The sequence below is a fragment of the Cuculus canorus genome, unplaced genomic scaffold, assembly GCF_017976375.1.
Source record: "Cuculus canorus isolate bCucCan1 unplaced genomic scaffold, bCucCan1.pri scaffold_65_arrow_ctg1, whole genome shotgun sequence".
Classification (NCBI taxonomy): domain Eukaryota; kingdom Metazoa; phylum Chordata; class Aves; order Cuculiformes; family Cuculidae; genus Cuculus; species Cuculus canorus.
Window position 1 is genome coordinate 426,535 of NW_026527845.1, and position 23,565 is coordinate 450,099.

The window sequence follows — 23,565 nt, forward strand, 5'->3', positions numbered from 1 at the left end:
CAGTCTACTTCTTCCAATCCAAATGAGGGAGAACGAGGTTCAAATGCGGAATCACTCCATGGCCCTCATCTCTCCCTTTCTCACATGGACATCGTTTGGTTACTGGATATGTGCACTATGCTGATGAAAAAAAAAATCCAGGTTTAGACTTGTCAGTACAGAGGACCCCACGGAGCTCATACCAGCTCTAAGCTCAGCCCCAACTTCAATGAGGAGCAGCGCAGGCTGGGAGAGGCAGACAAAGACATTCCCAGGGCAGAGCAACCAGGGCACAAGAAAGTAAGACCAAGGCAGAATCCCCTCCCTCGACATCGTGGCCACGCTTCTTTTGATGAGGCCCAGGAAACGATTGGCCTTCAGGTCTGTGAGCACACATTGCCGTCTCATGTCGAACTTCTCATCGACCAGCACCCCCAAGCCCATCTCTACACAGCTGCTCTCAATCACATCATCTCCCATCCTCTATTGAAACCATACATTGCTCCAACCCACGTGTGGGACCTTGCACTTGGCTTTGTTGAACCTCATGAGGACAATGTCAGGCAGCCAAGAGCGATGACCACCCCTCGGATGCCCAATGGGCTCCAGCACAGGATCCAGCTGAGAAGGTGTAGCCACGTCTAAACCCAAAGCCCCATCAGAAGTTCGCATCACAGCCATTGATCCCTCACAGCTGAACCACAGGACATAAGGGGATCACGCCTTGAGACGGCACACGCCATGCAGGTCTGTGACCTCACACTCACAGGAGAGGCCTCGCTCCCATGGGGGCTTTGATCTGGCAGCTCCCAAAGGCAGTGAAAAGCTGTGACGTACCCCTGTTATTTGCGTGTCCATCAGCCCTGCGACTCAGTCGGGAACCTGGAAATCCTTTACGCACTGACACGTCTGTAACGAAACACAAGAGAACATCTTCCATGAAATATTCCAGTCTACCTCTTCCAATCCTAATAGAAGTGAACAAAGTTCAAATATGGCATCACTCCATGACCCTCATCTCTCCCGTCCATACAGGAGCACCGTGCAATTACAAGGTGTGTGGACCGCAGCGACCCAAAACAAACGAGGCTCAGATCTGTCAGGACAAAGGACTCCCTGGAGCTCATACCAGCTCTAAGCTCAGACGCAAACAGCACGGCAGCTGGCACGGGGAGCAGCACACGTTGGGAGAGGCCAGCAAAGACCTTGCCAGGGCAGAAAAAACAGGGCACAAGAGAGTAATAGCAAGGAAGAATCCCATCCCTCAACCTGCTGGCCACGCTTCTTTTGATGCAGCCCAGGACACGATTGGCCCTCAGGGCTGTGAGCACACATTGCCGTCTCATGTCAAACTTCTCATCGACCGGCACTCCCAAGCCCTTCTCTGCAGGGCTGCTCTCAATCACATCATCCCCCATCCTCTATTGAAATCATACATTGCTCCAACGCAGGTGTAGGACCTTGCACTTAGCTTTGTTGAACCTCATGAGGACAATATTAGTCAGTTAAGAGCGATGACCACCCCCCGGATGCCCAATGGGCTCCAACACAGGATCCATCTCAGAAGGTGGAGCCACGTCTACACCCATCAGATGTTCCTATCAGGGCCTGTGATCCCTCACAGCTGAACCACAGGATGTGAGGGGATCACGCCTTGGGATTGCACACGTCATGCAGGTCTGTGATCTCTCACCCACAGGAGAGGCCGCGCTCCCGTGGGGGCTTTGAGCTGGCAGCTCCCAAACAGAGTGAAAAGCTGTGACGTACCCATAGGATTTGAGTGTCCTTCAGCGCTGCGACTCACTTGGGAACCTGGAGACCTATTGCCTACATTCACATCTGTAAAGAAAGAGAGAGAGCATCTCCTGTGAAATATTCAAGTCTACTTCTTCCAATGCAAATGAGGGAGAACAAAGTTCAAATGCGGAATCACTCCATGCCCTCATCTCTCCCATCCACACAGGAGCAACGTGCAGTTACAAGGTGTGTGGACCATGGTGACACAAAACAAATCAGGCTCAGAGCTGTCTGGACAAAATAGACCCTGGGGCTCATACCAGCTCTAAGCTCAGACGCAACCAGCTCTGCCACAGGTATGGGGAACAGTGCAGGTTGGGGGAGGACGCGCTCCCGTGGGAGCTTTGAGCTGGCAGTTCCCAAAAGGAGTGAAAAGCTGTGACGTACCCACAGGATTCACGTGTCCATCAGCGCTGCGACTCACTTGGGAACCTGGAGACCTATTGCCTACATTCACATCTGTAAAGAAAGAGAAGAGAGCATCTCCTGTGAAGTTTTTAAGTCTACTTCTTCCAATGCAAATGAGGGAGAACAAAGTTCAAATGCGGAATCTCTCCATGGCCCTCGTCTCTCCCATCCACACTGGAGCAACGTGCAGTTACAAGGTGTGTTTACCATGGTGACCCAAAACAAACCAGGCTCAGAGCTGTCAGGACAAAGGACACCCTGGAGCTCATACCAGCTCTAAGCCTAGAAGCAACCGGCTGTGCAGTGGGCACGGGGAGCAGCACACAGTGGGAGAGGCCAGCAAAGACCTTGCTAGAGCAGAAAAAACAGGGCACAAGAGAGTAATAGCAAGGAAGAATCCCATCCCTCAACCTGCTGGCCACGCTTCTTTTGATGCAGCCCAGGACACGATTGACCTTCAGGGCTGTGAGCACACATTGCCGTCTCATGTCGAGCTTCTCATCGACCGGCACCCCCAAGCCCTTCCCTACACGGCTGCTCTCAATCACATCATCTCCCATCCTCTATTGAAACCATACATTGCTCCAACCCACGTGTAGGACCTTGCACTTGGCCTTGTTGAACCTCATGAGGATAATGTCAGGCAGCCAAGAGTGATGACCACGCCTGGGATGCCCACTGGGCCCCAGCACAGGATCCAGCTGAGAAGCTGGAGCCACGTCTAAACCCAAAGCCTCATCAGATGTTCCCATCACAGCCCGTGATCCCTCACAGCTGAACCACAGGACATGAGGGGATCACGCCTTGGGACGGCACACGCCATGCAGGTCTGTGACCTCACACCCACAGGAGAGGCCGCACTCCTGTGGAGGCTTTGAGCTGGCAGCTCCCAAACAGAGTGAAAAGCTGTGACGTACCCATATGATCCGCGTCTGCTTTAGCCCTGCGACGTAGCCAGGAAGCTAGAAATACTTTCTGCGCAGACATGTCTGTAAAGAAAGAGAAGAGAGCATCTCCCGTGAAATATTCCAGTCTACTTCTTCCAATCCAAATGAGGGAGAACGAGGTTCAAATGCGGAATCACTCCATGGCCCTCATCTCTCCCTTTCTCACATGGACATCGTTTGGTTACTGGATATGTGCACTATGCTGATGAAAAAAAAAAATCCAGGTTTAGACTTGTCAGTACAGAGGACCCCAGGGAGCTCATACCAGCTCTAAGCTCAGCCCCAACTGCAATGAGGAGCAGCGCAGGGTGGGAGAGGCAGACAAAGACATTCCCAGGGCAGAGCAACCAGGGCACAAGAAAGTAAGACCAAGGCAGAATCCCCTCCCTCGACATCGTGGCCACGCTTCTTTTGATGCAGCCCAGGACACGATTGGCCTTCAGGGCTGTGAGCACACATTGCCGTCTCATGTCGAACTTCTCATCGACCGGCACCCCCAAGCCCTTCTCTACACAGCTGCTCTCAATCACATCATCTCCCATCCTCTATTGAAACCATACATTGCTCCAACCCACGTGTGGGAACTTGCACTTGGCTTTGTTGAACCTCATGAGGACAATGTCAGGCAGCCAAGAGCGATGACCACCCTTCGGATGCCCAATGGGCTCCAGCACAGGATCCAGCTGAGAATGTGGAGCCACATCTACACCCAAAGCCCCATCAGAAGTTCGCATCGCAGCCATTGATCCCTCACAGCTGAACCACAGGACGTGAGGGGATCATGCTTTGAGACGGCACACGCCATGCAGGTCTGTGACCTCACACCCATAGGAGAGGCCTCGCTCCCGTGGGGGCTTTGATCTGGCAGCTCCGAAAGGCAGTGAAAAGCTGTAACGTACCCCTGTTATTTGCGTGTCCATCAGCCCTGCGACTCAGTCGGGAACCTGGAAATCCTTTACGCACTGACACGTCTGTAACGAAACACAAGAGAACATCTTCCATGAAATATTCCAGTCTACTTCTTCCAATCCCAATGGAAGTGAACAAAGTTCAAATATGGCATCACTCCATGACCCTCATCTCTCCCATCCATACAGGAGCACCGTGCAATTACAAGGTGTGTGGACCGTAGCGACCCAAAACAAACGAGGCTCAGATCTGTCAGGACAAAGGACACCCTGGAGCTCATAAGACGGCTCATTGCCGTCTCATGTCGATCTTCTCATCGACCGGCACGCCCAAGCCCTTCTCTGCAGGGCTGCTCTCAATCACATCATTCCCCATCCTCTATTGAAACCATGGATTGCTCCAACGCAGGTGTAGGACCTTGCACTTGGCTTTGTTGAACCTCATGAGGAAAATGTCAGGTAGCCAAGAGCGACAACCACCCCTCGGATGCCAAATGGGCTCCAGCACAGGATCCAGCTGAGAAGCTGGAGCCACGTCTGCACCCAAAGCCCCATCAGAAGTTCCCATCGCAGCCTGTGATCCCTCACAGCTGAACCACAGGACATGAGGGGATAACGCCTTGGGATGGTACACGCCATGCAGGTCTATAGTCTCACACGTATAGGAAAGGCCACGTCCCCATGGGGGTTTTGAGCTGGCAGCTCCCAAATGGAGAGAAAAGCCATTGACGTACCCATATGATTCGCGTGTCCATCAGCGCTGCGGCTCAGTCCGGAACGTGGAGACCCATTGCCTACATTCACATCTGTAAAGAAAGAGAGAGAGCATCTCCCGTGAAATATTCCAGTCTACTTCTTCCAATCCAAATGGAGGTGTACAAAGTTCAATCATGGGATCACTCCATGTTCCTCGCCTCTCCCTTCCACACAGGACCATCGTGCGGTTACTGGGTGTGTGGACCATTCCCATAAAAAAAAACCCCAGGTTTGGAGTTTTCAGAAGACCGCACTCCCTAAACTCACACCAGCTCCAAACTCAGCCCCAACCAGCTCTGCAGCCGACACGGGGAGCAGCACAGGGTGGGAGAGGCTGACAAAGACCTTCCCAGGACAGAGCAACCAGGGCACAGCACTGACCCGACCCGTTCCCTCTGCTCTTCCACACATCAGAGCACTGGCTATAAATATAGGAAGGTGAATGTCCTATGAAAGGATCATGAAACCCCAGTGCCACTCACTCCAGTGACGATCTGTGGTGTCGCCCTGAGGCTCCTGGATAAGATGGGGCTGAGAACCCAGGTGGCCTTTGCCTATGGGCACCACTGGAATCCATCCTGTTTCCATGAGATGCTGTGATGCACTTCTTCCCAGGGCCCTGCAGTGGAGCTGCCACGGCTCCCTCAGCCCAGCCCGGCCCCGCTGCTCTCCCAGCCCTGCCCCATCCTGACCCCAGTCCCGCTGCCACCCCAAGGAGCGCTGGGCACAGCCCCACGCTGCCCGGGGCTGGGTGCCAGCCCTTGCCTGCCCACACACCTGATCCCCGTGCTCGCCACGGAGCAGCCTGGACATCCTGCGCTCCGAGAACCACCAAGAGGAAGAGGATAATGAGGCTGGTGGGGCTCACAGCCCCCTGTGCCTGCGCCATGCTGCTGCTGCTGCTGCCGCTGCTGACGACACTGCCGGAGCGGTGCCCTTGGCACAGCACAGCACCTCCACAAGTGGCTTAGTGCGTCTGTGACCTCACAATGCAGCCCGGCAACCACAGCCCCGCCTGACGTGACGGCGCGTGATCCCCAGGGTGAGGGCACGGTGGGCGCCCAACGGATGGATCATATCACACTGCTGTGTGCGCTGTTTCATCTGCAACTTCTCACCTTGCTCTGATCGGTGGAATTCATAGACTCACAGAATCCTAGAATGGATTGGGTTGGAAGGGACCTTAAAGATCATCTACTTCCAAACCCCCTGCCATGGCCATGGACGTGTCCCACTAGACGTGGGAGGACACCTCAGGCTGCCCAAGGAGAGGGCATCTCACACCACAGGAGAGGCCGCGCTCTCGTTGAGGCTTTGAGGTGGCAGCTCCCAAAGGGAGTGAAGAGCTGTGACGTACCCATATGACCTTCGTATGCATCAGCCCTGTGACTCAGCCAGGAAGCTGGAAAACTTTTACCCACAGATACGTCTGTAAAGAAACAGAAGAGTGCATCTCTATGCAATATTCCAATGTACTTCTTCCGATCCAAATGAGGGAGAACAAAGTTCAAATACGGAATCAGTCCATGGCCCTCATCTCCCTCTTCCATAAAGGACCATCGTGTAGTTACTGGATGTGTGCACCATTCTCATCCAAAAACCCACGAGTTTGGAGATTTCAGAAGGAAGCACTCCCTAAACTCACACCAGCTCTAAGCTCAGCTCCAACCAGCTCTGCAGCCGACACGGGGAGCAGCGCAGGGTGGAAGAAGCTGGCAAAGACCTTCCCAGGGCAGAGCAACCAGGGCACAGCACTGACCTGACCCATTCCCCCTGCTCTTCCACACATCAGAGCTTTGGCTATAAATATAGGAAGGTGAATGTCCTGTGAAAGGAGCATGAAACTCCAGTGCCACTCACTCCAGTGACGATCTGTGGTGTCACCCTGATGCTCCTGAATAAGATGTGGTTGAGAACCCAGGTGGACTTTCCCTACTGGATGGGGGAAAGGCTGTGGATGTAGTCTTCTTGGACTTTGGTAAAGCCTTTGACGCAGTTTCTCACAGCATTCTGCTGCAGAAACTGTCAGCCTCTGGCCTGGACAGGCGCACACTCTCCTGGGTTGAAAACTGGTTGGATGGCCGGGCCCAGAGAGTGGTGGTCAATGGAGTTAACTCCAGCTGGAGGCCAGTTACAAGTGGGGTTCCTCAGGGCTCAGTACTGGGTCCAGCCCTGTTCAATGTCTTTATCAATGACCTGGATGAAGGCATTCAGTACACCCTTAGCAAGCTTGCAGATGACACTAAGCGGGGTGGAAGCATGGATCTGCTGGAGGGTGGGGAGGCTCTGCAAAGGGATCTGAACAGGCTGGACCTCTGAGACCAATGGCATGAGGTTGAACAAGGCCAAATGCTGGGTCCAGTGCTTGGGGCACAACAACCCTATGCAGTGCTACAGATTAGGAGAAGTCTGGCTAGAAAGCTGCCTGGAGGAGAAGGATCTGGGGCTGTTGGTTGACAGCCGACTAAACATGAGCCAGCAGTGTGCCCAGGTGGCCAAGAAGGCCAATGGCATCTTGGCTTGTATCAGAAACAGTGTGAACAGCAGGTCCAGGGAGGTTATTCTCCCTCTGTACTCGGCACTGGTGAGACCGCACCTCGAATACGGTGTTCAGTTCTGGACCCCTCACCACAAGAAGGATATTGAGGCTCTGGAGTGTGTCCAGAGAAGAGCATCAAAGCTGGTGAGGTGGTTGGAGAATAAGTCTTACAAGGAGCGGCTGAGAGAGCTGGGGTTGTTTAGCCTGGAGAAGAGGAGGCTGAGGGGAGACCTTATTACTCTCTACAAGTACCTGAAAGGAGGTTGTGGAGAGGAGGGAGCTGGCCTCTTCTCCCAAGTGACTGAGGACAGGACAAGGGGGAATGGCCTAAAGCTCCACCAGAGGAGGTTCAGGCTGAATATCAGAAAAAAATTCTTCACAGAAAGAGTCATTGGGCACTGGATCACCTGCCCACAGAGGTGGTTGAGTCACCTTCCCTGGAGGTGTTTAAGGAACGGGTTGATGAAGTGCTTAGGGACATGGTTTAAGGGAGTGTTAGGAATGGTTGGACTCAATGATCCAGTGGGTCCTTTCCAACCTGGTGATTCTATGATTCTATGATTCTATGATAGGACGAGGGGGAATGGGGATAGACTGGAGAGTGTCAGATTTAGGCTTGATATACAGAAGACTTTCTTCACCATGACAGTGATGAGGCCCTGGAACAAGTTGCCCAGGGAAGTTGTGGCTGCCCCATCCCTGGAGGTGTTCAAGGCCAGGCTGGATGGGGCCTTGGGCAGCCTGATCCAGTGGGAGGTGTCCCTGCCCATGGCAGGGGGATTGGAAGTGGATGATCCTTAACGTCCCTTCCAACCCAAACTATTCCATGATTCTGTGCTTCTAAGATAATGATTACAACCCTTATCTTCTTGCTGCCCAGAGTCTTCAAGATTAACTGCGCAGGTGTGGCCAAGCTTTAAGGTCTCTGGATGGGATTAGTTTTATCCCCCAGGGTATGCAATGAGGTTCCAGGACTAAAGTGTCTTGTCATTCTGTTAAAAAATTAGGACTATGAAGACACTTCTGAGTACATAAAGTTTTCTGAAATCACTGTTGAGTAGAAGCAGGCTGAGGGCAAATCCCGAGTCTTCTCCAGTGCTGAATGAAGTGTAACTGAATTAAGAGCTAAATTATTGAGCATAAATTTCTTTGTTTCAAGAGTTAAAGAGGAAAGGCTGCTGGAGAAGTTGTCTTCGGTACATTTTGTAACCTGCAGAGTTCTATTTTAATGTGTTTTAATCTATTTTAATTTCCCTCCTGGCCGTCTCAATGGCTGCCGAATGCCGTGGCGGACTACAACTCCCGACATGCCTTACGGCGGACTCCGCGCGCAGCCGTGCCCCACGGCTGCCGGATCACTTTGCGAACTACAACTCCCGGCGTGCCCCGCGGCACTCGCGGCCCCCGCATCGGAAGTCGGTTTCGCCGCTTCCTCTCCGGCGTTTCCGGGTCGTGCGGTGCTCGGGCCGGGTCGGAGTGCGTTCGTTCGGGCCGCGGCATGAGGCCTCGGGGCTGGTTCCTGCCCTCGGCGCTGGGGCTGCTGGGGCTGCTGGCCTGCGGAGTGCTGCTGCTGGCGGACGGCCTGGGCTTCGGGGACCTGCGTTGTTATGGGCACCCGTTCCCCGCCGCGCCGTGCCTGGACCGGCTGGCGGCCCGCGGGCTGCGCTTCACCGACTTGTACAGCAGCTCTCCCGTCTGCAGCCCCTCGCGGTGCGGCCCGGGGGCGCCCTGGGGCGGGAGGAGCCGGGGGAAGGACGGGGCGAGGGGCCCGGCCCCCCTCTCTGCCCTTGTCCCCTTTTCTCTCTGACTTCGCTCCTCCCTCTCTCTTCCCTGCCCCCTCTCCCCCCATTTCTGCACTGGTCGCCCCCTTTTTCTGCCCTGGTCCCCTATTTTCTGTGCCCTCATCCCCCCTTCTCTTTGCCCTCGTGCCGCCTTCTGTCATCTGCCCTCGCCCCCTCTCTCCTCTTTTCTTCCACCCTTTGCATCTTGCCCCTTGTATCTCTCGCCCTCTCTGCCTCTCTCCCCTGTTTGCCTTCGCCTCTGACCTTCAGCTGCACCTCTGCCCCCTTTCCCCTTACCTCTGCCCTCTCCTTGCCCTGTCTGCTACTTTCATCCCCCGTCTCTTGCCTCCCGCACCCCCAGCCTCGTGTCCCCCCTATGGCTTCATTCCCCGACCCCCATCTGCCATCATCCCACGCTAGTCTGCCCCAACCCCCTCTCTGCTTTCATCCCCCCTCTGTGCCCACATTTCCCCCCAGCTGCCTTCATCCCCACCGCCTACCTTCATCATCCCGCCTCTCTCACGTCTTCCCTCTCTGCCCTCACCCCCCTGACACCTAAAATGCTGACAAATAAACTCTCTAGGACTCGTTTGGTGGTTTTAGAAAGCAGGCATCCTTTATCAGGCCTGGGCAACACGAGAGATCGATCCCTGTCAGTTACGTTCAGCAAGACAAATGCTGATTACAGAAGATACTTCCTACTTACATGCCTATGTATACATTTTCCAAGAAATTTCATGCATGTTCTATTATTTTCTAGGGATTCATTTTAATGTTGTTATGAATTTCACAACAGTAATCTATTGCTCATTGGGAGCTGACTGCAGCTCTCCATCTCTGTTTGAGATAGGGAAAGACTGCAAACAGAGCTGAATAGAGAGAAAAACACATCTGTTCAGCACAGATCATGCTTTGCTCAAGACAGAAAAGTGCCTGGAAAAATACTATGTGAAAAAACATGCTATCAAACTCCGTGCTATCAGAGGGATGTTCTGTCTGACTTTCAAAAAATCCAGCTACTTGGATGATCTTAATTAATTAAAATATTCCACTTTTTGTAATAGTAACAACTTTTTGTATAGCCCCCTCTCTTTCCTTATCCCACCTCGCCTCGTTCCCCCTCTTGCCTCATTGAATTTAGGTTGCAGTGCAAGGTTCTGATGTGCTTCTTTATGCTTTCCTGTTGGATGCACTTTGAGATCTGTTCCTGTAGGTGTTTTTAATGCATTTCAACCATCCCCGGGCCAGTCTCGTGCACTGCAAATGGTTTTAATGAAGGTGCCATACTGGGTGGATCTGTCCGAGCCATGTCAAATGCACTGTATGTTGACCGGTTTGAGGAAATCATGTGATGTGTTGAGCATTTAATGGAGATGTTTAATTGGGGCCGGGGTTTGGAGGAGTGAGGTGCTGTTCCAGACACAGCTCAAAAGCATCTGTAGAGTGTTGGAACTGAATCCTTTTTGAGGTCCCTTCCAACCCAAACCACTCTCTGAAGACCTCCAGCCCCTGGGACCGCTCTTCCCTTCCACTGCACTCTCTCCCTCCTCTCACACCAGGCATGGGTTCACCCTTTGGAGTGAGTCTTTACCTTTGTGCCCTCCTTTCCTTGTGCAGGGACCAGGCCTGGAGTCCTTGCCTGGCCCAGGAGACAGAAGGAGGCTGAAGCAGAGTTTGCTGCGAAAACTCTTTATTCTCAGACAGAGAATAGACCAGCAACAGAATCCTAAGCAAACAGAACCATCTGCCGTAGGCATGGATGGGCAATTTGAGGCATGAGGGCAGGATCAAGCAGGTCTGGGCCCCTGAGGCTGCCTTTGGAGCAGCAGGCATTGCCCCAGGACATGGTTGTGGCCCCATGCAGCCTGCCCTGCATCCTCTTCCACCTGTTCTCAGGTGCTTCCGCCTTTCAGGACCTGCAGGAGTTCCTGCACCTGAGTGAAGAAGTCCACCAGCTTGTTGAGTGGATACAGGCAGGAGCTGGAATAACTTGGCTCCGTTGTTTGGGGCATCTCAACAGGGTTCGAGGTGGTGAGAAAGTGGCTCCAGAAGCGTTGCGTTGCAGTGGCTGCTTTAACTGAGCGCCGCATCATCTGGGTGAGGATCCAGTCACGGAAGTGCTGTGTGGAAGTGTAGACCCCAGGACGATGGGCTCTGGCACAGCCTGCTCCAAAGCTGGTCACTCCCACCAGCCAGAAGTGGTCAGCATAGGAATCTTGGCAGATCAGAGGACCCCCGCTGTCCCCCTGCAAAGAAGGAGAGAGGATTCAGGGGGTGCTGGGGGCTCTGTCAGCGCCAGGGCTGGCTCCTGCTCTCTCCCAGCAGAAGCCAGAGCTGTGTTCCCTGCACAGAAAGGCTCTGCTCCAGCTCTGGAGCCGACAGAACATGGTTGAGGAGGTGGCTGTGGGACTATAAGGCAGGGCTCTCTTTCCTCTCTGCCCAGGGACCCTGGCTGTGGGGCAGAGGGATATTCCAGCGTTGGCGCCTGGACCTATGGGCTGTTGAGAATGTGGGATGGGCTTTAAGGGCAGAGTCACAGGGCTGTGGGACAGGCTGGACGCTGAGCATGGAGAAGCAGTTGGAGAGCGGGAGGGGAGCTCAGGAGTGATGGGGACTCAGCAGTGGGAGGGGGACTTGCTGTTCAAAGCAGGCACCGGGGTAGGTTGGGGCAGCTGTGCCAGGGCTGCCGGTGCTGCTGGGGCGGGACTGGGATCATGCTCCTACCTGGCAGGTGTCGATGCCGCCTTGCGGATAGCCCGCACACAGGTTGTGGGGGTGGATGTCCCCACGGTACCACCCGCTGCTGTTGCACACTTGAATGTCAATGAGGGGAACCTTGGCCTCCTGCAGCGCCGGGGGTAGTCCTCCAGCTGTGGACAAGACAGGAATGAGCACCCGGCAGCTGCTGCCAGTTCCCGTCCTCCCTTCCCTAGGGCTTGGCTTTGCGTCCACAGAGGCATTGTGGTGTTCCCTTCCACCCTGCTCTGGCTGACAGCTCATTCCCATCTCCCCAGACACAGATGACTCTGCAGACTGACGTTGGCTCCTGCCTCTGCTGTCAGGACGCCCAGCCCATCTGCCCATTGTTCCCAGCTTGCACCCAGGATTTAAATACTTTTGGGGAACTCACATCTGGCCGTGGTGACCCCCCAGCCGCTAACATAACAGTTTCTCAGCTGCCAGAGTTGCAGTGAGAAGTCAGGCACGCAGGCGAGCTGCACGTAGGGGCCGCACCGGAAAGGCTCGTACAGTTCCATCAAGGCAATGTCATTCGCCTGAGTGGTCTTATAGTAGTCTTCATGAATGATGATTTGTCTGACGTAGCGCACTTGTGCTACGTAGCTCCTGCTTTGGAATCTCCAGACTCTCATGTAAAGGATCCAACCTGCTCTTTCACAGCTCGACAACTCCATTGGAGCACCCAAAGCTCCATATTCTGGACCAGACATACATTTCTTGGGGCCACAGAGGAACCAAGAGGTTATCCTCCCTTGCAGGGTCAAAAGATTCATTTGTAAAACTGCACCAATCTATTTAGTGACCAAAGTCCACCGTTTTGAACTGAAATCTTCAATTCTAGAGTTCCAACCTGGTTTTTAATACCCGTAGATTTTGAGGACTCACAGTAGTGTTTTGCAGGTCTACATTATCAAGTATTGTGCTCAAACACTCGTTTTAAGAGCCTCATTTTTAAGGCCCAAAGTCTGATTTTGAATTTCCAGCACTTCAGCCTTAGAGACCAAACGCTTATTTATAGGTTCCAAAAGCTCATTTTTATCTTCCAAAGCCTCTTTCAGGGAACAAAGCCTCAGGTTTAGAACTATCCACAATTTTGATGGCCCAAATCCTCATTCAGCGCCTCTCAGGGTGTTGCTGCCTGTGGCAGGGGGGTGGGACCAGTTGGATGGTTGAGGTCCCTTCACCCCCAAACCATGGTTCGGGCCATGGCCTCTGTGATGTCATCCTCTGTGATGCTGCCCTGTGTCCTAGGGGACCACTCTGCTGTCCAGGGCGAGCACACTCCAGATTCACTCTCCAGGAGGATCTGGAGGAGGCAGGTGGTCTCTTTGCTGGGAGCTGCCTGCACCTTGCTCTGTGTGTGAGAAACAAAGCAGCTGCGATTCAGCCGTCGCAGTGCCCGGTGCCGGTTCCGCTGGAGAGGAAACTCTGCTCTACATCCAGGGTAGGTCAGTTGTGTCCATACCTGATTCTGCAGAGTCATTGCTCTGAGTTTAACCTCCATGGCAGGGTCTCCAGTTCCTGAGGATTCTCTCAGCTCCTACTCTGGTGCCTCCTAGGAGCTGGAGCCTGTCTTCCTAATTATTTTCCACATGAGAGGTGTTCCCAGCCCAGGGGGTCCCATTTTGGTTTAACTGTGCCAGCCTTGCCCTGTGCTCCTTCACCCTGATTGGATTTGTTTCCCAAGTGCTGCATCGCTGACTCCAGGCAGTGTAGGGAGGAATTCTAGGTAGGCTGCTGAAGCTCCGTTCCAGTTTAGCTGCCTGCTTGTTTGTTTCGAGATCTTTCAGCACAGTCTTTAATTCCAACCTGTATTTCCCCTGCTTTTTGGATTTGGCAGTGTAACCTTTCCAGTCGGGAGGTGGAGGAGGCAGGGACCGGCAGCACAGTCAGGTCTGTCCCTGCAGAGCACAAGGACTCAGACACTTGGGAGTTGTCCTGGTCTCTCTTGTGGTGGAGCTTTGAAGCAGATGGTCCCCAGAATGGACCTTCCTGGTTGTAGAGAGCCCTGAACAACTGGAGTAACTGCTTGCCAAACTCTCATCTCACATGTTGAGAAGGAATTTTGTGGCTTTTCTGGGAACCTCGTGCTGTGAGCATGCCTGACCTTAGAAGGATGTGTCCACTGAGGGTTGTTTGTCCTGTGTGGAGGAACAGGGTGGCTTCAAGCTGTGCTGGGAACCTGACATGAACAAGGAGATGAAGCTGACTTTCCTTGGTGTTTTGTTTGTTCATTTCTTTTGAAGATAGGCAAGTGTGTGCATTCCTTCTTGTCCTCATCTCCCTGGTCTTTGCCAGGAGTTTTCCACCAAGTTCAGTAAGGATACAGACTGGGAGATCTGCCCAACCCCTGCCCTCCCCTTGGTGTCTTAATCCCATTCTGACCCACTACCAGGACACTTCATCAAGCTGGGAAAGTCTCCAGTCTCAGCTGTCGCTCTCCAGCCATGCCTTGATCTCAGGTGGGACCCTTAGACTGGATTCCAGCTGTGCCAGAAGGCAGAGGAATTGCCTGGTGGCACAGGGTGAGCACCTATAGGGTGTGAGCTCTGCCCTGGCTCAGCTCTGGGTTTGGTGTGGGGCTTCACAGGGCCCTGCGTGCTGGGAAACGGCCCTGGAGCATCCAGCGCTCCACACTGGGTCTGGAATTTCTAAGCTGATCCTCTTTGATTAGAAGTGTTGTGTCTGCTGGTCTCCAGGACAGGCCTGTCCATCTGTGGGAGGTCTTGCCGCTGCCTTCCTGCACCACAGCATGGTGTGAGGCAACTGTTGGTGCAGTTGGTACAGCTGAATGGGGCAGTGGAGAAGAATGGGGCTGTGCTCCACCAGAAACTGGTGGGAGGGGAAGGGAGGGACATTTTTTTAAGCATGAAGGTGAGAGTGATGAAGCCCCTGGTGAACAATGTCCAGGTATCCCTGGTCTCAGGTGAGGCTCCTGCTGCATGTCATGCTGGTGGGGCAGAGACTGGGATATAAAGAGCTTCTGGAAAACCAGATTATTCATGCTCACAGAAATACCTGAGGGCATTGATGGAAAATTAGACTTCCCATTCCCTTCCCTGTGACCGTTTGACCATGGTTTCTCTTTCTCCTTCTAGGGAAACACTGAGGTTCTGCAGCATGGCTTTACGCTTCCGTGACGTTCTGCTCTATGCCGTTCCTGGAGCGGTGGGACTTCTTGGGTGCTGGTGGATCTACTCCCGTATGAAGAAAAAAGCACAAAGCCCTAAGGAAGGACAGGAGGAGAAAGTGCCTGAGAAAGATCCTCATAGCCTGCCCATCTCAGTGAAGGAGGAATGCCGAGAGAATGAAACCTCGGCCTCTGTGCTGCCAGCAGGGTCAACAATGCCCGTTACCTCTCCAGAGAAGTGGGAAGCCTGGGAGAAGGAGCTGATGGAGAAGGAGGCCAGGCTGGCTCAGCGAGAGCAGCAGCTCCAGAGATGGTGGCAGGATCTGGAGCGCGAGCGCAAGGAGCTGGAGCTGGAGAAGGCCTCCCTCCAAGTCAAAGGCCAGAGCCAGGTAAATGCTGCCAGAGTTCACCTTGCTGGGGAAGGTGTGCCCTCAGGGAACTCGTGGGCCATCTGCACACCTGCAGAGATTGACAGATGCCAGCCCAGACTCAGACAGGCAGGGTCTGGTATTTCTGGCTCTTTCCCTGCCCAGGATGTGTGGGAATGCATTTTTGGCTCCTCCAGTGCTCAGGACTGTCAGGAGGGGGTACCAACAGCCCAAACTCTGCCCACTTCTTTGTGCATTGTGCTGGTAGAGAGCAGAGCAGAGGGAGCTGGTGTGCAGAGCAGATTCCCTGGCCAGTCCCAGGAGGTCGATTTTGCCTTTGCCACTGGCCTTCACCCCATGGGTTCTCAGCTCTAGGGAGAGGTTAGGCAGATGGGACATCCTTCTTGGAAGGAGACAGAGCTTTTTGGTTTACCAGCACCTCCAGCTGCCATGAAAGCCACTTGTGAGGCTGAGAAATGCTGGGGAATGCTGTTTGTACACAGACATCCATCTCCAAAACTGTTCTCAAGATCTGCTCAAGAGAAGGGTGTTGTCCACAGCCAGAAGCAGCAGTGCCCACACTGACCTTGCTTGCTGCATCTCTCAGCCAGCCGGGGTTCATGCTTTCACGCCTGTGCCCCAGTCTGGCTGAGGAGAGCAAGCGTCCCTTGGCAATATGCGGGCTGAGTGGGGTTCTCGAGGCTGTTGTCGATGGCTTGTTTGCATCTCACTCGTTCTGAATGGAATTGGCTCAAAGCTGGAGAAAAATTATTGTTAGCTGTTGGATTGTGGCATGAAAATGCTTGTGGTGCCTGAGCAGAGGAATTGTGGAGCTCAGCAGTGAGCCCTGGGAAGCAAATCCTCAGGGTAGGGCTTGCTGCCTCCCAGCCCGGCTCCTGATCAGGCCAGGAGTTTCCTGAGCACTCAGTGAAGCTGTTGCAGCATTGAACAGATGCCGACACGTGAGGGACATGGATTCTGTGGGAGAGGCTGAGTGGCGAAATAATGGCGAGAGCTGGAGGATGAGGACAAGGAGGCCCATTTTCAAGGGAGGAATCCTCCTGGCATTGCAGAGCTGTTCACATAGAGTTGTGTGAGGTGTTGTTGGATGTTGGTTTGCTCTTCCCATTGAATGCATGGGCTCAATCACATCCTGAGATCAGGAAACAAAAAGTCAGGAAAGATGTGTTTGCTCTCACCTTCTGTTTGGGAAGGCTTCCTCTAGCACGTGCAGCTCCAGTGCTGAGTGCTGACATTCCCCTGCTCGAGAGTCTCGCTTTTCCTTGGCCTTCTGCCACCGTCCCTGTGCATGAACGCTGCCGGAGGAGCCTTGATCTGGAGAGCTTAGAGAATATTTGCCCTTGTCTCTTCCTGTGCCTGTATTCTTTGTCACAGCCGAGAGGGCTTCTCCCTTTGCTTTGCCTGGATAGGGACCGCTGTCTCTGAGCAGTCTGGGACATTTTTCTGCCCCAGGGTCTCTGCTGGCCTCTTCCACGACTGAGGAAACGACTTTTCTTTTCCTTTACAGATTCCCAATCCACTGAAGAAACTCACAAGAGTCCTCACCCAGTCTGGGGCCCCTGAGTCCTCCAAGGAGAAGAGTCCTGCTCGTCCTCAGCAAGGGCACGTAGATTCAGAAATGTCTGTCTCCCCAAAACGGAACACTCTCCTAATGACCCTCAAAGAGAAAAGCCCTTTCCGTTCTCCTGACACAACCAAGCCGATGGACCAGGCTGCTGAGGAAGAGCCCAGATGTGAGAACGCTCCTTCAGTTCAGCCAAAACCGAAGAGAAGGAGTAGGAGAGGGAAACGAAAGGAGGACTGTTAAGTCCCTTTCAGAAATACTACAAGTTTCTTAAATACCAATGGGATCGAGTTTGGATGAAATGACACCAGCGATCCTTTTCCACAGCTGCTTTCAGTTGACATGTGCATTGTCTCAGGCGATGGCTGAGGCTGTTTGGAAATAGGTGTTTGTTTGTTTGTAGGAAGAAATAAAGAATCTTAGAATCATAGAATGTCCTGTGTGTGAAGGGACCTCCTCCCGATATCCAATCTAAACCTCCCCTGGTGCATCTTCCTGACATTCACTTGGGTGGACAAGGTGTCCTGTGGCCAGGTGTGTCTCTCAAAAACTCCTAATGCAGTAGGAAGGCAATGGCCATGAAGGGGGCTGTGAGATCACTTCTGCCTCTGGAGGGGACAGGCCAACAGCAAGAAGATGGCTGGGAAATGGACTGTGAGGTCACCACTTTCTGAAATAGCTCATAGGTCAGGCCTTGACTCACAGCTGGGATTTGTGCTTTTAAGCTCAGGTCTGGCAGTGTCTCTGACAGGCCAGCAGAAGGCATCTGGTTTCTCCATTGACTATGAGATCCCATGGAAAATTTGGGTCATAGAACTGTGGGAACATAGAAGACCTGGATCATAAAAGAACTGGGACACAGAAGAATCGTGTAATAGCAGTTTCATAAAAGTATTGAAGGAGAGTCAGATCCCAGGAGAGTCGGGCATAGAAGATTTGGGAGAGAGAAAGGTTGTAGAAGAGTCGGGTAATAGAGGATCTGGGCCTTAGAAGGGTCATAGATGCGTTGGGTCATACGAGGGTGGGGTTGTAGAAGGGTCAGAGAGCAGTAAGGTCACAGAACATTTGAGTCTCAGAACGGGGTGATCACTAAATAGTCATAGAAGTGTCCGGTCATAGAAGATTCATAGAAGAGTTTGGTCATAGTAGAGTTGGGCCACAGAAGGATCAGAGAAGAGTCAGACAAGAGTGGGGTCCTAGAAGAGTCAGGCCATAGAGGAGCTGAGTCACTGAACAGTAATGGAAGTGTTGGGTCGTGGAAGGGTCAGGTCACAGATGTGTAGGGGTCATAGAGGAGTCATAGAAGGGTTGGGTCATTGAAGGGTCACGTCACAGAGGGACAGAAGAAGACTCAGGGTATAGAATTGTTGTAGAAGAGCTGGGTGATAGAAGGGTAGGGTTAAAAGTGTCGTGTCATAGAACAGTAATAGAATAACAAGGTCATCAAAGGGTAGTATCATAGAAGAATCGGGTTATAGAAGGGTCATAGGAGTTTTGGGTCATACGAGGGTCAGATCATAGAAGTGTTTGGTCAGAGGAGAACTGGGTCACAGTACTGTTAAGTCGTACAAGTGTCAGGTCACAGAAGGATTACAGAAGAGTTGGGTCGAAAAGAATTGAGTCACAGAAGAATAGGATCATAGGAGAGCTGGGCCATAGAATAATAAGAGTAGGGTCATAGAAGAGTTGGGTCAAAGAAGGATCATAGGAAAATTGGTTATAGAAGAGTAGACTCACAGAAGAGTGATAGAAGAGTCAGGTCATACAAAAGTCAGGTCATAGGAGAGTCATAAGAGTCAAGTCTTTCAAGAGTTGGGTCATAGAAGAGTCATATTTCAGAAGGGTCATAGGAGAGTCAGGTGCCAGAAGATTCATGATAGAGTTGGGTCATACAAGAGTCAGGGCACAGAAGGGCTGGAACGTTCAAGGCTTGGTTCGAGAAGTGGCCCTGCTGGGAGCACAGAGAGGGAACCAGGACTGACCAGACAGGTAAGACAGGACGCACTCCCCTGGGGAAAGGGATGTCCCTGGAAAAGAGCAAGGGAACATTTTGTACCTGCAGAGAAGAATCCTTGAGAAAGAGAATCCTCTTCCTGCAGGCTCTCATGTGGGGCAGGCCGCTCTGCTGCTGAGCTCAGACTGTCTGTTACTGCAGCTAAAGTAAGCTCAAAGCCCCAAGCAGCCCAAAGACAGCCAAGTCCTAAGGCTTCTTGGCTTAATACAGAACCATTGGCTGTTACTAGCAATGGCAACGCAGTGTTGAAGGGTATCCCAGGCTGCACAATAGATCCACTGAATCACGCAAAGTAACAGACAGTGCCTTCTGAAGACAGACTTAGAGAGGATCTCTAACAAGCTTCAAGTTCCTCAGCATATGAGCATCAAAGAAACCTGCACGCTTATTGCCACCCGTGCACACAGGAACCATCACTCCAGATCCAAAAAAGCTTTGGATGAAGAGTGTTTCCTCTCACAACACCCCAACCCCCAGCTCCAAACCAAAATAAAGTTTATTTATTCAAACACACAGGGAGCACAGGTCCCCATTTACACAGCCACTCGGTCAGAAAAGACAATCAGAACGTGAATGAGAAAGAGGATGAGAACATTATTTTAATTAAAAAATGCCACCAAAACCAAAAAACACAGAAGGCAGAGTGGGCCTGCAGTGAGTTACATTAGAACTGCTATGCAGAAGCCTGGGAGTTTACTGCTTGATAGAACCATCGAGATATCAGTTTCCACAGGGCACCCTTGAGTTGCTGGTTCCTCAGGCTGTAGATGAGAGGATTCACTGCTGGAGGCACCACTGCATATGGAACTGCCACCACCAGATCCAGCAATGGGGAGGAGATGGAGGGGGGTTTCAGGTGGGCAAACATGGCAGTGCTGACAAACAGAGAAACCACAGCCAGGTGAGGGAGACACGTGGAAAAGGCTTTGTGCCGTCCCTGCTCAGAGGGGATCCTCAGCACAGCCCTGAAGATCTGCACATAGGACACAACAATGAAAATGAAACAGCTGAATATGATGAAAAGAGTAACCACACTAAGCCCAACTTCCCTGAGGTAGGAGTGTGAGCAGGAGAGCTTGAGGACCTGGGGGATTTCACAGAAGAACTGGTCCACAGCATTGCCCTTGCAGAGGGGCAGGGAAAATGTATTGGCCGTGTGCAGCAGAGCACAAAGAAATGAAGCGCCCCAGGCAGCTGCTGCCATGTGGACACAAGCTCTGCTGTCCAGGAGGGTCCCGTAGTGCAGGGGTTTGCAGATGGCAACGTAGCGGTCATAGGACATGATGGTGAGAAAAGAACACTCTGCTGAAATGAAAAAGGCAAACAGAAAGAATTGGGCAACACATCCTGCGTAGGAGATTTCCCTGGTATCCCAGAGGGAATTGGCCATGGATTTGGGGACAGTGGTGGACATGGATCCCAGGTCAAGAACAGAGAGGTTCAGGAGGAAGAAGTACATGGGGGTGTGTAAGTGGTTGTCACAGGCGATGGCAGTGATGATGAGGCCGTTGCCCAGGAGGGTAGACAGGTAGATGCCCAGGAAGAGCCAGAAGTGGAAGAGCTGCAGCTCCCGTGTATCTGTGAATGCCAGGAGGAGGAAGTGGGTGATGGAGCTGCTGTTGGACATCTGCTGCATCTGGATATGGGGCAGTCACAAGAGGAAAGGACAGTGACAAGCTAGGTGAGACTTCTCTGGATAAAATCAAAGCCATTTCTCATTCCCCCTCCTCCTGCTGCACAGGCTTTTCTTGCAGCTCTTCCTTCAGCTCCATGCCTGGAGCCCTGCTTGATGCTGCGTTAATGTGCTGGGAGGAGCAGGGCCTCTGTGCGCTGGCTGCGAGGAGTCAGCCCTGCTGTGCAGCAGAGGGTCATGGGGACAGTGGGGACAGGGGACACTGCTGGGATTCAGCTTTGTCCTGTGGAACTGCTCCTGGGGCAGAGGAGCCTGTCAGCATCTGCACTGCCAGGGACGAGGAGCTGAGAGGGCAGAAGTAAAGCGGAGAGGTTTGGGGTTTTTATAGCTCCTTCTCTCACCCTGCACATTGTTCTTGGCTGTCAGAAACCCTCAGCATCTCTGCTGCACTCCAGGAGAACAGAGTGAGTCCTGTGAGGTGAAAGCATTGTCTGTGGCTCAGGGCAGAGGGAGGGCAGCTGCTCTCTCCCTCGCTCTCCTTCTCAGCTGCCCTGGGCTTGCACCTTTCTGAGATGGAGGGGTTCGTACTCCCGTGTTACCCTGAAAAGCTGCCAGGCCCTGCTGAGAGCAGAGGGATCCACTTCACACCACTCAATGTCTCACCCTTTCCAAAGGTCTCAGCACCCCACTGTCAGCCCAGGACACACACGACTCATTTCACAAACTCAGCAGCATTTTCTCTCTCGTTGCATCTCTGCGTCTCTCCATGGGGCTTTTAGGTAACACAAAGATGTGATTGGATGGGTTTTCAGACTGGAGGGAAGATCACAGCTTGGAAGGAAACCTCAAGGAGAGCAAAGTGTCCTCATTATGGCATTTGATGAAGGGAGATTCAGATCCTTGAGCTGAAACTTCCATCCCTAGAGAGCCTGGCAGCAATAACAGTAGAACAACAACAAGAACAGCGAGAACAGCAAGCTCCATTTCTACTTCTGCTTTTCTCGCCTCCCCTCAATCCGCTCCCCACAATAACTTGTAAAAAGGAAAGAGCAAACCTGCTCTCAGGCAATCTCCTTACCTTTAGAGCAATCACTGCATTGACCTTCTTGAGACATCCCTTTGGAAATATCCCAGGGGCAATACTGAGCTGTGAGCAGCCCTCATCCATAAAGCACAGTCTTGGAAGCAGACTTGCTGGGCATTTCTCCTTCCACTCACAGCTTCTCCCCACACCACTGTGATCAACTGCCCTGACGCGCTGAGTGCTGACCCTGGAAGGGGCAGAGTGTCCTCGTGCACTGGGAGAGAGAGATTCTGTTTGGAAGGACAGCCCTGGGCACCCACAGGTGCACATCCACCTTTATATCCCCACAGCCATCAGGAGCAGGCAGCTGTTGTGTTCTGTCCCTCTGATGGCTGAGTGTGAAATCTCTGATCTGCAGCACATCCTCCTCCTCTGCTCTAGAGAAACTGAGAGCATTGTAAATAGAGATACCATGAGCTGTGGGATGGGCCAGCTTCGGGCGATCCCTCCAGGAAGAGCACCTGCATTGTCCTGCACCCAGAGACTTACTCTGTAAAGGAGTGTGAGGATTCCTCCTCAGGGAGCTCTCAGCATCCTCTCACGCCACCCTGCCTTTCCCCTCTCTCTGCCTCCCTCCTCTCCCCTCGCTGCCTGCAGGCAGTGCCCTCAGCCCTGCTGGGCTCTGCAGAGGAGCTGCTCCTGGCCAGAGATGGCTCTTTGTAACACTGCCCACTTGCCAAGAGCTCCCTCCATGCCAGGAGCCCATCCTAGCTCAGCAGCAGAGGAGCAGCCCAAGGCAGCCCTTTCTCTGCCCCCTCTGGGCTCCCTCGAGGTGTCCCTGGGGCTCCAGGGGAACCTGCTGAGAGACACACTGGAGCCATCCCTGATGTTCCCTCCCTCAGCTGGGAGAGAAACTTCTGTCCTGCAATGTCATTGCATTACTTGGGCAGGAGAATCACTGGGAAGGGGGGGGAGGGGGGAGAGGTGGTTGTGCCACCAGGAAGGTGACGTGGAATGATCTCATTTCCCCAAGCTGTTAGAATGGAAAAAAAAAGGGACATAAGGATAACGCAGGCAAATCCCATGTGGTGACTGACAGAAAAGGTGGGGCTGAGGATGTGAGGAGCGAGGCTGTCCGTGCAGGGTCAGACCTCAAGGGATGCTTTTCCATGCTGCCCACACCTCTTGAGGTGACACTTGGCATCAATGCCCATTGGAGAATGTGTCTGTCACCTCTTCTCTGAACTGAAAATGAACGAAATAGAAACCTTAAACTAAACATCTTTTTTTATTTGCTACACCTTTAAATGTTCCTCTTTAACCATACTGGGAAATGACTCCAAGGAGCTGTACAAGACTTGATGACCTGAAGAAATCCCCAGGAAGAGAAAGAGCTCATTAAGGATTTCTGTATTTTAATGAGACCCAGTGTAGATTTGCTGATGAGCCCTTGAACCTCAGCTGCTGAGAGGAGATTGAGAAAAGCTCTCAAGAAGTCAACAGCAGAACTCAGAGTACCTTGAAGTATTAATTGGTCTCAGTGAGAATTATTTCTAACAAAGCCTCCCCAGGGACTCGTTAGAGCCAAGAATTGGAGGCCATGATTGCAGGCAGGGAAAGGGGCTGTGCAGGCAGCTGTGATGCTGAGAAAAGCCTGGGTTTGTTTGATGAAGCAGAAAAGCCAAGCCCTGACCCCCAGGCCCTGGGCAGGCAGATCTGGCTTTCACTGCAATGACAATGGTGTCATGAACATTCTCACATTGCCAAATCAAACTGGGAGCAGTTATTCCATGTAATTCCAAACACAGGCCTGTAGAGTTACGGCAGATGCTGAGGCTCTCACACAGCTCAATGCACTTGTAAACGAGTTGGGTCATAGCAGGGCAGGGTCATAAAAGTGCTGGGTAATAGAGAGTCACAGAAAACTTTAGTGTGAGAAGTCAGGTTAGAGAGTCCC

The 23,565-nt window shown here is 52.6% G+C and overlaps 2 protein-coding genes across 2 annotated transcripts; one reads left to right on the forward strand and one right to left on the reverse strand.

Moving 5' to 3' along the window:
* The first annotated feature begins 8,779 nt into the window (after positions 1–8,779).
* LOC128850733 (drebrin-like protein) lies at positions 8,780–17,330 on the forward strand. The gene is made up of 3 exons (XM_054055714.1): positions 8,780–9,044; positions 14,953–15,373; positions 16,881–17,330. Exons 1-3 carry the CDS (start codon positions 8,833–8,835, stop codon positions 17,178–17,180), a joined length of 933 nt encoding a protein of 310 aa, XP_053911689.1. The 5' UTR covers positions 8,780–8,832; the 3' UTR covers positions 17,181–17,330.
* Positions 17,331–19,624: 2,294 nt separating this feature from the next.
* LOC128850741 (olfactory receptor 14J1-like) lies at positions 19,625–20,491 on the reverse strand (the record flags this gene model as incomplete). The annotated part of the gene is made up of 2 exons (XM_054055723.1): positions 19,625–20,182; positions 20,351–20,491. Coding segments are annotated over 2 exons (699 nt in total), but the record flags the coding sequence as incomplete, so codon positions are not given.
* Positions 20,492–23,565: the final 3,074 nt, after the last annotated feature.

What these genes read in the sequence shown, in the direction of transcription:
- LOC128850733 (XM_054055714.1), top strand. Translation starts at nt 8,833, where the DNA reads ATGAGGCCTCGGGGCTGGTTCCTGCCCTCGGCGCTGGGGCTGCTGGGG. An exon ending in CCCGTCTGCAGCCCCTCGCG is followed by an intron (nt 9,045 to 14,952) that starts GTGCGGCCCGGG and finishes TTCTCCTTCTAG; the next exon opens with GGAAACACTGAGGTTCTGCA. An exon ending in AAGTCAAAGGCCAGAGCCAG is followed by an intron (nt 15,374 to 16,880) that starts GTAAATGCTGCC and finishes TTTCCTTTACAG; the next exon opens with ATTCCCAATCCACTGAAGAA.